We start from the raw sequence: 15,048 nt of genomic DNA, 5'->3' as shown, positions 1-15,048 counted from the left end.
GTTTACGCCAAATTCTGACCCTACCATCCGAATGTCGCAGCAGAAATCGAGACTCATCAGACCAGGCAACGTTTTTCCAATCTTCTACTGTCCAATTTCGATGAGCTTGTGCAAATTGTAGCCTCAGTTTCCTGTTCTTAGCTGAGAGGAGTGGTACCCGGTGTGGTCTTCTGCTGCTGTAGCCCATCTGCCTCAAAGTTCGACGCACTGTGCGTTCAGAGATGCTCTTCTGCCTACCTTGGTTGTAACGGGTGGCAATTTGAGTCACTGTTGCCTTTCTATCAGCTCGAACCAGTCTGCCCATTCTCCTCTGACCTCTGGCATCAACAAGGCATTTCCGGCCACAGAACTGCCGCTCACTGGATTTTTTTTCTTTTTCGGACCATTCTCTGTAAACCCTAGAGATGGTTGTGCGTGAAAATCCCAGTAGATCAGCAGTTTCTGAAATACTCAGACCAGCCCTTCTGGCACCAACAATCATGCCACGTTCAAAGGCACTCAAATCACCTTTCTTCCCCATACTGATGCTCGGTTTGAACTGCAGGAGATTGTCTTGACCATGTCTACATGCCTAAATGCACTGAGTTGCCGCCATGTGATTGGCTGATTAGAAATTAAGTCTTAACACACAGTTGGACAGGTGTACCTAATAAAGTGGCCAGTGAGTGTATATATATATTTATTATGATTTGCACATCTTTGGGCACCACCAAGACTGGCACATAATTGAAAAAGTTGTAAAAATTTGGTATGAAAATGTTACTTGCCATTGTTATTTGGTGCCCACACGGTCTGTAATATGAAGGTTCAGATTCCATAATGAGTGTATTTCACGATTCACAGTATATGTCACTTTGTCCTGTACCTCGTTCCTTTTCTCTTTTTCATCTCTATGCTGACTGTTCCTCTAATTCTTTCTACTTTTCAGTGATGTGTTCCGTAGCAAGAAGCAGGTTAATAATTTTCAGGAAATCCTTGAGAACATTTTCTTGCCTCTGTTTGAGGTCACTGTGAACCCGGCCAGTCACCCAGAGCTGCACCTGTTCTTGGAGCATGTAAGTAGCCTTATAATCAGAGTGCTAAGCATTGGGAGAGAAGTCAATAGATCTCCTGTAAAAGGTGATGTCAGATTAAGTGGTCCTAGTGTCCTACTTTACTCAAATCCAGGTTTCAGAAATGAAGCAGCACCTTGTGGACTTGAGGGTGACTATTTAATTAGAATATTTTCCACGCTTCATTTTACTATAGGTTCACAGGAGCCTTGAGGTACCAAAGGCACCCCAAAAGACCCTCCTTTGGAAACTACACCCTTAAGGAATTATCTAGAGGTTCATTGAGCATTTTCACCCCCTCATGTGTCATAAAATGTATTAAAATTGGGCCAGGAAAATGAATAATAAATGCATTTTTCAGGGTTTACTATTTTAGCCTATAAGGATTGCCTAGTGTAGAAAATGAACATTACTCAGCCACTGCTGCACTGTCTCTCCAGCAGGCGGCAGCAGTGACCGCACATGTACAGCATATAACCGATGTAGCCAATCACTGGGCTCAATGGTCTCATGTCATGTGCATCAGCCTCAACCGAGCCCAGTAATTGGCTGGAATGATCATGTTATGTAGGTGTGATGTCATCTCTGAAGCCTGTCACCAAATACAGGAGGCAGTAAGGGGGAATAGCTGGTAGTGACTACAGCTCAGATTCTTCATTTTACACTGGCAAGCTGACGCAGTAAATAAGTTAATTTAGCTTGTTTTACAGTAATGTCATTTTAGCATAAATAATTTCATTTTAATAAAAGCTACAGGAGAAAAAGAACCCCACAATTTCTTACACAATGTTCCATATTTGATCATGAATGGCTGTTTATTTTTACCTGTGATCACATGATATTGGTGCAATGAACCTTGCAATTTATCTGTATTGTAGTGTATTGTCATTTTTGTAATCTCATATGATAGGAGTAGTGAAGTGGCGGATAATTATGTTTCCAGTTGTCTCCTGGCTGCCATAATAACCTCAATGACACCCTGTGAGGTTACAGAGGAGACCACTTTTCCTTTGTATGACGAGCAGATGACCAGTTCATTCTCAAGTTGCTGTTTATCATGGCATCTAAGGAGATGTATGTGTGAGATCTATTATATTGTGGTAGAGCGGCTCACTCGGCAGGTCACAGAGGTATAACCGGAACACTGTCTCTTTAAGAAGATGCTTGGTTTATTGAAGACAGCATAAACCAAGCTTTTGGAGAGTAAACACAGCCCTCCAGGCAAAACAAAGAAACACAGTCCTCTTCCTAGCAAGGATCAGCCCGCTCACAGGCAGCAATGTCCGTGGTTCAGATTAGCACAGACTTTCCTGGAGTGCTTTCTCTCCAGACTTCTCCTGAACAGTGAAAGCTCTGGCAGTCAGCCATTTAAGCCCAGACCTTGTGACTCCCTCCATCATATTACTGATCACATGATTCTGACATCACACAGGTCCTGGCAGCTCTGCAGGGGGAGATACGTGGACATTCTCCCTCCCGCTCTATGAATGTCCACTAAAACCAGCCCATCATATAATTTTATATAAACCGCGCCAACACACAGTGTGCTGGAGGAAACTATTCTAGTTTTACATCACTGACGCGATCACGTGCAGTGACACGTATCCCTCCTCCATCACGTCAACAGTGACTCTGTCACTATATATATATCTATATATATATATATATTGAAAAAAAGGGGGAAACAGCACAGTACTTAGCTTCGGGTGCCCGGCCCCTGGCAGAAAGTCCCGTTTTCAGCCACAATATCCAATATTCATTCCAAACATTCCAAATAAAGGCAGCACTCCATAGTAACTCTTTTCAAGTGGTAATGAGTTTTATTCAGCCCTCATATCAAGGCAACGTTTCAGCTCAACTGAGCCTTTCTCAAGCAGTGGGTGTTACAAAAACGTGTCTTTTTATAGACCATATATCAATCTTTTAATAGTGTCAATCATTTTACAGTACAAAAATACATTTAAGTGCATACAATTTCTTTCATTATAGTCAATAGGATCCATATGCGCAAATAGTGCAAAAAGTGCTATGCGCTTGTCACAATCTTTATGCTTTATATTAAGCTCCATCTCAATAGTGTTTATGTGATTGCTCATCACTCATATTCATTATACAGTACTACAGTGTCTCATATAATCCCTTTAGTTTACATACCACCACATGGAGGACGCCATGAACACTGAAAACGATGGTTCTGGCGTTCCCATAACTCTACTGCGCATGTGCTATGAGTCATCAGCTCTGTCATGTTCAGCCAGCCAATAGGAGAGCGTGTGTGGCATTTTCCTTCTCTGCACAGGCGCTTTGGTGTATTCATCACTTCAAAAACGCCATATTAGGTGTGGCAGAAGGTCAAATAACGCTACTAGTCCTTCATAATTATTAATATTATATATTAAATCCAGCGTTTTGCTTAAACCATGCAGCACCATTAACATACTATTCTTATAGCACCTTTTGTCACAATATCGCTGCAAACATTTTTAACCGCTGGTATTTCTTAGAATATTTTTTATACATATAAGTGAATCTATATAGCTGGTTTTATAAAGGGATTTTAATATTATTAGTTTGCCCTGGAACCCCGGACAACACCCTTACCGGGTTGCCTCCGTTTTATCCAAATAGCCGCTCACGTGCGCCACATGACCTTCATCAGGCCACCTGATTCACCCCAGTAACTAAAGGGAAATATATCAGTTATCCCCGCAGCTATAATCACTAGTCATCAAATTAATAAATAATTGGCCTGCCTCATGACAGAACTATTATAAAAAACCTTATTCCTAGAAAAAACCTTTTAGTCAAAAAGTCACTTCACAAGAAAAGTTTTCTTTATATATAAAACATTTTTTTAACAAATGTCCATTCGTCCTCCATGTTCTTAATATCTTCACCAGGGTAATCTCAACACTGTTACAAATAGTCATATATCTAAAAAAGAATGAAAAAGAATTAAAATCAGGGATAATCACAAAAAATTATTCCCTATGCTTCCATAGGTCTACAATATAGCACATACAGAGGAACTCTTTCACATAACAGTATGTATTTTAAATTCAGCATTTAATCCTTTCGGTTTTAGTGTATTCAGCTCATAGATCCACTTCAGTTCCTTTTTCTTAAGTATGAGTATAGAGATCCCCACCCTTTCTCTGTATAGGGACCACATCAATTATTCTAAATCTCAAGTCCCTCTCAGTATGATTACACTCAACAAAGTGTTTCGGGACCGGCAAATCAAGTTTCTTCGTTCTAATAGTATACCGATGTTGGTTTATTCTGGTTTTAAAGTCCCATGTGGTTTCCCCAATATACCACAATTTACAGGGGCATTCCAAGAGATATATCACGTAATCAGAGTTACATGTTAGAAATTGATTTATTTGATAGATTTTAGAGGTTTCATGATGTTGAAAGGTAGAACCCTTTAACATTAGTGGACAATTTACACATGACAAACATGGGTAGCAACCTGTTCTTTTATTACCCGTCAGTGTAACTTGTAGGTTTCTTTTCAAAGATCCAATATCAGATTTAACTAGAAAATCTCCAATATTCTTATTCCTTTTATATGCAAATTGGTGGTACAGTTAGTTCCTAAACATGTGGTAAACACTTACCCAATATACCCCAATGTTTTTTTATTATAATAGATATATCTTTACTTTCCTCATTATATGTAGTTATAATTGGGATTCTTTTTAAACCTTTTCTCTTCCTGATATCCAACTTACCACCAATTATTTCTTTCCTATCTTTTTTCAAAATTTTCCTTTTTACATTCTCCAACATACATTGAGGATAACCCCTATTCATAAACTTTTTGATCATAGTATCCATAACCGTATCAACCTCATTATCTATTTTAACAATCCTCCTCACTCTCAACAGTTGACTTAGTGGTATTGATCTTATCATACTGCGTGGGTGTTGGCTGTCATATACCAATAAACTATTTTTGTCCGTTTCCTTGACAAACAATGTGGTGACAAGTTCACCTCCCATTTGTTTTATTAAAACATCCAAAAACTGTAACTGTTCTTGAAGAAACCAAAATGAATTTGATTGTTTCATCAATTGTGTTTAAGAACCGATGAAACTCATCCAAAGCATCCTCTGTGCCAGTCCAGAGGAGAAAAACATCGTCGATGTATCTCCACCACACCAACTTATGTTGAAAGTGGGGAGACACATAGACGATGTTCTCCTCAAGGACCCCCATAGCAATATTTGCATAAGCAGGGGCTATATTGGCCCCCATTGCTGTGCCACGTCTTTGAGTATAAAAAACATCACCAAATAAAAAATAATTTCGGGTCAAAGTCATTTCCAACATTTTTAATAAAAAATTCTTCCCCTCTTCCATGTATCCGGCCTGTTTCAACATCTCATCAACTGAACTAAGACCATGCTTGTGGTCTATTGAAGTATAAAGTGACACAACATCAAAAGACGCCAATATCACTTCCCCTTGTAATTTAATTGTTTCCAGTTTTTTTAAAAAATCCATCATATCTAATATATACAATTTACAACTCCTTGCAATTGGATTTAATATTTTATCCAAAAATATCCCCATTTTGCTAAACAATGAGTCGACCCCTGATACTATCGGTCGACCCGGGGGATTTTTTAACGTTTTGTGGATTTTTGGAATTGTATATAGTACAGGAGTACGAGGGTTTTTAACTAACAAAAAATCAAATAAATCCAGATCAGTAATATGGAAATCCAAAGCTTCTTTTAAACACTCCCTTATTTCTTTCATTATTTTAAATTTTGGATCACTATCCATTTTTAAATACACTTCATCATCCAAAAGTTGTCTCCTTATTTCATTTAAATAATTATCCTTGTCCATGACGACGACCGCACCCCCTTATCGGCGGGCTTGATGACTATGTCGTCGTCATGGACAAGTTCCTGTAATGCCTTATATTCATCCTTTGTAACATTCGGATGTCTAAAACTCTCAGTCATTGAATTTCTCAATTTTTCAACATCATCCCTGACTGCTTTCTCAAAAGCTTCTATAACAGCCGAATTACTAGGAGGAAGAAAATCACCCTTCTTTCTTAAATTAACTTGGTGTAAACACTATTGAGATGGAGCTTAATATAAAGCATAAAGATTGTGACAAGCGCATAGCACTTTTTGCACTATTTGCACATATGGATCCTATTGACTATAATGAAAGAAATTGTGTGCACTTAAATGTATTTTTGTAATGTAAAATGATTGACACTATTAATTGTTATATGGTCTATAAAAAGACACGTTTTTGTAACACCCACTGCTTGAGAAAAGCTCAGTTGAGCCGAAACGTTGCCATGATATGTGGGCTGAATAAAACTCACTACCACCTGAAAAGAGTTACTATGGAGTACTGCCTTTATTTGGAATGAATATATATATATATATATATATATATATATATATACACACACACGCAGTATATACAGCTCTTTCAAAAATTAAGAGACCACCACATCAAAACCCTGTCATGGGCAGCCCATTCTCCAGTCCTGAACCCCATTGAAAACCTCTGGAATTTAATCAAGAGGATGATGGATAGTCACAAGCCATCAAACAAAAAAGAACTGCTTAAATTATTGCGCCAGAAGCAGTGTGAAAGACTGGTGGAAAGCAAGTCAAGACACATGAAAGCTATGATTAAATATTATGGTTATTCCACAAAATATTGATTTCTGAACTCCTCCCGAGTTACAACATTAGTATCGTTGTTTCTAAATGATTATGAACTTGTTTTCTTTGCATTATTTGAGGTCTGAAAGCACTGAGTTGTTGTTGTTTTTTTTTTGTTTAATTTTGACCATTTCTCCTTTTCAGAAAAAAAACAAAATTTATTGCTCGTAAATCTGGAGACATGTTGTCAGAAGTTTGTAGACTGAAAGAACAATTTACATTTTACTCAAAAATATACCTATAAAGAGAAAAATCCGACAAACTGAACATTTGGAAGTGGTCTCTTATACCTTATATAGGTCACCCCAGTTCAGGCTGTGAGGGAGCGTCGGTGAAGTCAGCGCATGTCACTGAGGCTGCGCTGGCATCATCTCCTCATTCACCAGTGTTTTTCAGCCGGGACGGTCGCCTCTTAGCACTGTCTAGGTTGAAAAATGTATATCCCCCAGATATGGATTACGGTGTGGAACACAACGACAGACAGGTATGGTATATTGCTGCTTTTTATTTTATCTTTATTAAAGGAGATCGAGGGTTTTGCATGGATTAGGTGTGGTTGTAAGTATGGTTTAATTAAGAATAATAAATGAGTCTTCTGTGTCTTTATTTCAATTAAAGGACTTTTTCAGGGTGTTTGTGTTTTATTTTCAATTTGACTATGGGATTAGTAATAGGGGTGTCTTATTGACGCCTTTCCATTACTAACCTCAGGGCTTGATGTCCCAAAGGTGACATCAACCCTCCCAACTATTACCCTGTATGCCATCGCTACTGGGCAGTGGGAAGAGCAAGGCTATGTGCCAGAATTGGCTCATCTTAGAGATGCGCCTTTTCTGGAGTGACTGAGAGTTAATGTTTTTAGCCGGGGGGAGGGGGGGCAGTATCCATGGCCCCTTCCAAGGCTATTAATATCAGCCCTCAGCTGTCTGTATAGCCATTGCTGGCTATTAATTATAGGGGGACTCCATGCCATTTTTTTTCAGAAAATAATCTTTTATTAATTAAATACATGTCCAGTATTTTGCACACACTTTACTAATTGTATTTGTCACTGAAATCTATATATCTACCTATTCTATATGGATTTATTATATGTAATCCATCTCTCCTATTCTGTCAGCTCCTGCAGTGATTTTATAGAAGCCGGCAGATGTATTACTGGTTTTTCTTCTATCTATCTATCTGTCTATAGAACTTCTTACACAGTATCGAATATAAAGGGTGAAAAATCAAGGTTTACACCAAAAAACCCTATTAAAATATAACTTTTATTAAGTTTAATAAAACTAAATAATAGATGGCCCATGACTAGAAATGCCTAAATACATGAAAGATATGTATACCAGAGGGCTATAGAAATTATTACTAGGGGTAAAAGATATTACACCCACTAGCCTAATACAGTTGCCAGTGAAAAGCCATCTGGCTAGATTACCACCTCTGCTTAAAAGATTATACAAACGCAGAGATTAGCCCTTAAGATTCAATACCTCAAAAAATATAAAAAAAAACCTTAGCAACTCTAATCCCTAAACCAGTGATATAAAGGTGCTCAACAAATACATCAGTCTCAGTTAGCCATCGTGCATAGATAAGTGTTCTGACCCTAGATGCACAACTACCTTATCGCCTACCTAGATGCGGAGGTTGGCACCCTAAGATGACGAGAATGGCGCCCTTGCTCGTCCGACGGCTGTCCTTCCTCTCCTATCTCACGCTATAAGATGATAGTTAGAAACAGAAAGCCAGATGGCCTGTATACACGGTAAAATAAGTGTTCAATAGTCATGGGTGAGAGCAAATTATTTTCACATGGGTAGCATGCATGAGCAGTTTATATATAGTCCAAACAACTGCACACATAACTACTCACAGCATAAATATCCAAAATAAATCAATATACATGCAGTGGCCACCAGTAATAGTAAGGGATGCAAACTGTTGGTATCCAGATCACAGCAAAACACCGTATAATCATATCAACACCCCCAAACAACAATGATAAACGGGATTTATCACATAGGGACCATATATGGTGCTAATGGGGAACAGCAAACTTCCACAAAAAATTGTTATTCAATCTGAGGATATGCACACCTGGGTACCACATTAATACAGACAGATATAAATCATAATGGATAAATCATAAGGACAAAAGCATCCTGAAGATCTAGTTGTACTTATCTGTCCACATGTGGTATTCCACATAGGTGACTGTAAACAAAGTTGATATTAAATTCTCAGGTGAAATCAGCAGACTCTAGACGCGTTTCCCCCATGGTCGGGTTCATCAGGAGAAATTGATATCTGATAACATGACAGTAGAGAGTTGTCCATTAGACAACTGGGTGCAGCCTTATCTAAACCACATTCAAGAAGTTTATTAACCCTTCAGGTGCTTGACATGAATGAAAAGAATGTGGAAGGATAAAATAAACATTTAACTTTTTTTCACAAATATTTTACTTCAGAACCAAATTTTTTTAAGTACACAAGTGTAAAAACAGAAAATGAACCTCAAAATTTTTTGTGCAATTTCTCCTGAATATACCAATACCCCATATGTTGGGGTAAACCACTGTTTGGACACACATCAGAGGTCGGAAGGGAAGGAGCGCCATTTGCCTTTTTCAAAGCAGAATTGGCTGGAATTGAGATAAAACTCCATGTCATGTTTGGAGAGCCCCTGATGTGCCTAAACAGTAGAAACCTCCCACAAGTGACCCCATTTTGGAAACTAGACCCCTAAGGAACTTATCTAGATGTTTGGTGAGCACTTTGAACCCCCAATTGTTTCACTAAAGTTTATAATGTAGAGTCATGAAAATAAAAAATCATTTTTTTCCACAAAAATGATCTTTTAGCCCCCAATTTTTTTTTACAACGGTAACAGGAGAAATTGGACCCCAAAGGTTGTTGTCCAATTTGTCCTGAGTATGCTGATACCCCATATGTGGGGGAGGAACCACTGTTTGGGCACACGGTGGGGCTTGGAAGGGAAGTAGTGACTTTTTGGAATGTAGACTTTGATTGAATGGTCTGCGGGCGTCATGTTGCGTTTGCAGAGCCGCTGATGTGCCTAAACAGTGGAAACCCCCCAATTCTAATTCCAACACACCTCTAACCCTAATCTTAACCATAACCCTAACCACAACCCTAACACCAACACACCCTTAACCCTAATCCCAACTATAACCCTAACCACTACCCTAACCCCAACACACCCCTAACCCTAATCCCAAGCCTAACCCTAATTTTAGCCTCAATCCTAACCCAAGTTTCAGCTCCAACCCTAACCCTATCTTTAGCCCCCCAACCCTAACTTTAGCCTAACACTTGCCCTAACTTTAGCCTAACAATAACCCTAACTTTAGCCTAACAATAACCCTAACAGTTAACCCTAACTTTAGCCTAACAGTAAAACTAACCCAAACTAACAGTAACCCTAACTTTAGCCTAACAGTAACCCTAACTTTAGCCTAGCACGAACCTTAACTATAGCACTAACCCTAACTTTAGCCTAACACTAACCCTAACTATAGCACAAACCCGAACAGTAACCCTAACCCTAATCCTAAAATAGCACTACCCCTAGCTATAGCACTAACCCTAGCTATAGCACTAACTCTAGCTATAGCGCTAACCATAACTATAGCACTAACCCTAACAGTAACCCTAACTATAGCACTAGCCCTAACTATAGTACTAACCCTAACTATAGCACTCATCCTAACCATAACCCTAGCAGTAACCCTAACTATATCACTAGCCCTAACCTGCTGTATCTGCTTTTTCTTGCTTTCTGACAAGATTGCCGACTGGCACAGCGGTTGCCAGCAGCACTTGTCGCAATGTTTCTCCTTCAATCTCTCACTGACAGGAGATCAGAGGAGAAACAGCGTTACTATGAGGCAGATCGCTGGGAGAATTCGTTGCTACAACAAACTTTCCCAGTGATCTCTCTCATTGGCTGGTGTGACGCTGATGTCATCAGGACCTGAACCAATCAGGTCTCGATGAGGACTGGGGTCACAGAAAGCATTGTGTGCTGGGATCCCCTCGTTATATTGTACGTGGGGGTCCTGGTGGCCACAAAACCGCTAACCGTAGAGAAACGTTGGGTCTGCACAAAGCCCAGCAAGCGCCGATGTTTATCTACCGTCGGCGGTCACGAAGCTGTTAAAAATTGCACAGAAATCGCATGACACTCACATGGCATTTTCATGTTTTTTCGGTCCGTAAATCGGATCTTTTTTTTCTCGCATATGGATATGAGCCCTTAACGAGAGGTACACAGAAAAAAGTAAATTATAATCATTTAGGCTTGTTTATCTGCCTTCTTCCATAAAAATGACGTATCTTTTTGGCTGTGTTCCTACAATTTGGGGAGTTTTCGACGCTACATATTTTTTCTGCAGCAAAAACACAGTGCCTTACAATTCCATCAAAGTGGATGGCATTTCTAGAAATCTCACTCCCAATGTGCTTTATTTTTTCTCAGCATAAACTGACCTGTGGTGCGTGTTTCAGATCCGCAACATGGTCGTTTCTCTTGCGGGTACGCCGAGTTCTATGTGCAGATTTTTTTGATATAATTGCTTTAATTACGAAAAATCCACAGGTAAAAAATGCAATTGCGTTTAAGTGCATTTCTGCAGCAGAAGCGCATAAAAAAGCATGTAGACTGTATAAATAAAGTTGTTTTTTTTTAGTCAAATGCCACGAAGTATCGAAAACAAAGCAGCTTTGTTTAAAGGGAATCTGACAGCAGGTTTTTCTATGAAATCAGAGGGCAGCATGAGGAAGGAGCCGAGACATTGATTTCAGGGATATGTTACTTACTAAGCTGTGTACTGTTATTTGAATACAATGAGTGTTTTATTAGCAGATAATCATGGCAAGACTAGCTGCCCGCTTGCCTCTTCGTCTAACCATGCTCCCAGCATTGATTAGCAGCTTACTGTCAGTGTACAATGTACATAGAAAGCTGCTAATCAACAATGTGGGTACGGTTAGAGCTTTATTAACTCTGCTACATGCAACATCTAAAACTTTAAGGCTGTGTGTTCATAATGAGTTTTTGGTAAGTTTTTGACACTGTATTTTCTAAATAATGCAAGTAAACCAATTTTCTTGGTCACTTTATTGGGGGACACAGAGAACCATGGGATAGTCTGCTGCTACCTGTAGGATGACACTATTATTACATTTTAAATCAAAATTGGCTCCTCCTCAGCAGACTATACCTCACCTGCTAGCCTAAAGGCCCAGTCTCACATAGCGAGTTCGCTAGCGAGATCGCTGAAGCGTCACTGATTTTGTGATGCAACAACGATCTCGCCAGCGATCTCGCTACATGTGACACATAGCAGCAACCGGCCCCCCCGCTAGATATCGCTGAACGTGCTTGAATGTCCTGGGCCATTTTTTCATCGTTGGTGTCCCGCTGGCCAGCGCGCATCGCTGTGTTTAACGCTGACGAGCGACCTCGTTGGCGACGCAGAACTCAGGGACGCAGACGTGAGTCGTCATAAAAGCTGCTGTGTGACAAGGTACTAACGACTGCCGAGGTCGTTATACGGATCGCCATCGGATTTCTGCGTCGTTGAAGAGATCTGCATGTTTGGCAGCTTACTAGCGATCATGTAGCGATGCACCAGCGATCCTTACCAGGTCGTATCGTTGTCGGGATCGCTGGTGCGTCGCTATGTGAAACGGGACCCTAAGGCTCCCTCAGTTTTTTGTAGTGTAAGTTGGAGACGTGATCTGTCTCAGACCTGTCTTAGTCGTCATGTTAGCCATTAACCATATTGTTTTTCAGCTGGATTGTGTTCAGGGTAGCAGGGTTTAATTTTGCACAATTGATCTCACCCACGCAGTGATGGAGAGTACAGGCTGTAATTGTGCAGTCCATATCCTCTCGCATCAGTATGGTCGGACTAGAGCATCTTGACACAGTCAGTAGTTAGGTACTGGATCAGCAGTCCATACGTCAGCCAACTCCTGCCCGCCCACCCCACATAGCGCACATGTTGCATGAAGCAGAAGATAGGATTTGGGGTCTTCAGGACAGGTGAGTATTACCCTGTTTTGATGACTCTAGAATCATAGAATAGAATCATAGAATCGTAGAGTTGGAAGGGACCTCCTGGGCCATCTGGTCCAACCCCCTGCTCAAAGCAGGATTCGCTAAATCATCCCAGTCAGATGTCTGTCCAGCCTCTGTTTGAAGACTTCCATTGAAGGAGAACTCACCACTTCTCGTGGCAGCCTGTTCCACTCATTGATCACTCTAACTGTCAAAAAGTTTTTTCTAATATCTAATCTGTGTCTCTTCCCATTCAGTTTCATCCCATTGCTTCTAGTCTTTCCTTGTGCAAATGAGAATAAAGTTGATCCTTCTACAATGTGACAGCCCTTTAGATATTTGTAGACAGCTATTAAGTCTCCTCTCAGTCTTCTCTTTTGCAAACTAAACATTCCCAAATCCTGCAACCTTTCCTCATAAGACAGGGTTTGCAGACCGGTCACCATTCTGGTCGCTCTTTTCTGAACTTGCTCCAGTTTGTTGATGTCTTTTTTAAAATGTGGTGCCCAAAACTGGACACAATATTCCAGATGAGGTCTGACCAAAGAGGAGTAGAGGGAAATAATGACTTCACGTGATCTAGACTGTATGCTTCTGTTAATACATCCTAGAATTGCATTTGCCTTTTTTGCTGCTGCATCACACTGTTGACTCATATTCAGTCTGTGATCTATTAGTATACCCAAGTCTTTTTCACATGTGCTGTCACTTAGCCCTATTCCTCCCATTCTATATATGCTTTTTTCATTTTTATTGCCCAGATGTAGTACTTTGCATTTCTCCCTGTTAAAAACCATTCTGTTAGTTGCTGCCCACTTCTCCAGTTTATTTAAATCTTTTTGAATCCTCTCTCTCTCTTCTCTAGTATTAGCTATCCCTCCTAGCTTTGTGTCATCAGCAAATTTAATCAGTTTACCCTCAATTCCTTCATCTAAATCGTTGATAAAGATGTTGAACAATACAGGGCCCAGGACAGAGCCCTGTGGTACCCCACTTGAGACATTCTTCCAACTGGATGTGCAGCCATTTACGACCACTCTTTGGGTCCGATCACTAAGCCAGTTATGAATCCACCTAACAGTTGCCTTGTCCATTCCATACTTAGTCATTTTTTCAATAAGGATTGTATGAGAGACTTTGTCAAATGCTTTGCTGAAGTCAAGATATACTATATCTACAGCATTTCCTTGATCCACCCAATCAGTGATACCGTCATAGAAGGAAATTAAGTTAGTCTGACATGACTTATTAGTTAGAAACCCATGCTGACTCTGTTTAATCACTTCATTCTTATCCAGGTATTGACATACATGTTGTTTAATAATTTGTTCAAAGATCTTTCCTGGTATAGAAGTCAGACTCACCGGCCTATAGTTGCCTGGGTCCACCTTCTTCCCCTTTTTGAAGATAGGAACAACATTTGCTCTTCTCCAGTCTTCTGGCACTTCTCCTGTTCTCCAAGAATTTTCAAAGATTATGGAGAGGGGTTCAAAAATTTCTTCTGCTATCTCCTTCAGTACTCTGGGGTGTAATTCATCTGGACCTGGAGACTTGAATTCATTTAGGTTAGCTAAGTGTTTCCTCACTATCTTTCTGTTTATAGATATCCTGGATTCTTCTATTCCCTTAATAGGACAGTGAATAACAGTTGATGTTGCATTTCCTTTCTGAGAGAAAACAGATGCAAAATAGGAATTTAAAAGTTCAGCCTTCTCAACATCCTGTCTTACCATTTCATCATTTTCATCCTGTAAAAATCCTATAGCATCTTTGACTTTTCTTTTACTTTTGACATATCCCCAAAATCCTTTATTATTGCTTTTGACATCTCTTGCAAGCCTCAGTTCATTTTCAGCTTTAGCTAATCTGATTTGTGCCCTGCAGGTTCTGCAGACAGCATTATATTCTTCTTTAGATATGCCTCCCTCTTTCCATTTTATAAACATTTTTTTCTTCCTTTTTAGCATGTGCTTAAGTTCTGTGTTCATCCATCCTGGTTTCCTTAAATGCTTCCTATTCTTCCCTCTTTTCGGAATTGTTAACAACTGTGCTTTGAGAATTTCATTTTTCAAGATTTCCCATCCTTCCTGGACATTTTTGTCTTTAAGGATATCCAGCCATTGGATCCCTCCAATTCTCTTTCTGAATCCCTTAAAATCTGCCTTTCTGAAATCTAACCTTGACGTCTGAGTCTTCACA

At 39.8% G+C, this 15,048-nt stretch overlaps 1 protein-coding gene across 5 annotated transcripts in view; it reads left to right on the top strand.

Moving 5' to 3' along the window:
• The window catches only part of AMPD2 (adenosine monophosphate deaminase 2), a 213,174-nt gene that overhangs the window by 146,530 nt on the left and 51,596 nt on the right, over positions 1–15,048 (top strand). For all 5 annotated transcript variants that reach the window (XM_073542451.1, XM_073542450.1, XM_073542455.1 and 2 more), the window contains exon 13: positions 929–1,055. In XM_073542451.1, the coding sequence (XP_073398552.1) occupies positions 929–1,055 (127 nt within the window). The remainder of the gene's footprint in view (positions 1–928; positions 1,056–15,048) is intronic.

This window comes from Dendrobates tinctorius, unplaced genomic scaffold (assembly GCF_039654945.1).
Source record: "Dendrobates tinctorius isolate UK_male_01 unplaced genomic scaffold, ASM3965494v1 ptg000127l, whole genome shotgun sequence".
In the NCBI taxonomy this organism is placed as follows: domain Eukaryota; kingdom Metazoa; phylum Chordata; class Amphibia; order Anura; family Dendrobatidae; genus Dendrobates; species Dendrobates tinctorius.
The sequence above is the reverse complement of the archived record's forward strand: the minus strand, read 5'-3'. Positions and strand labels throughout refer to the sequence as shown.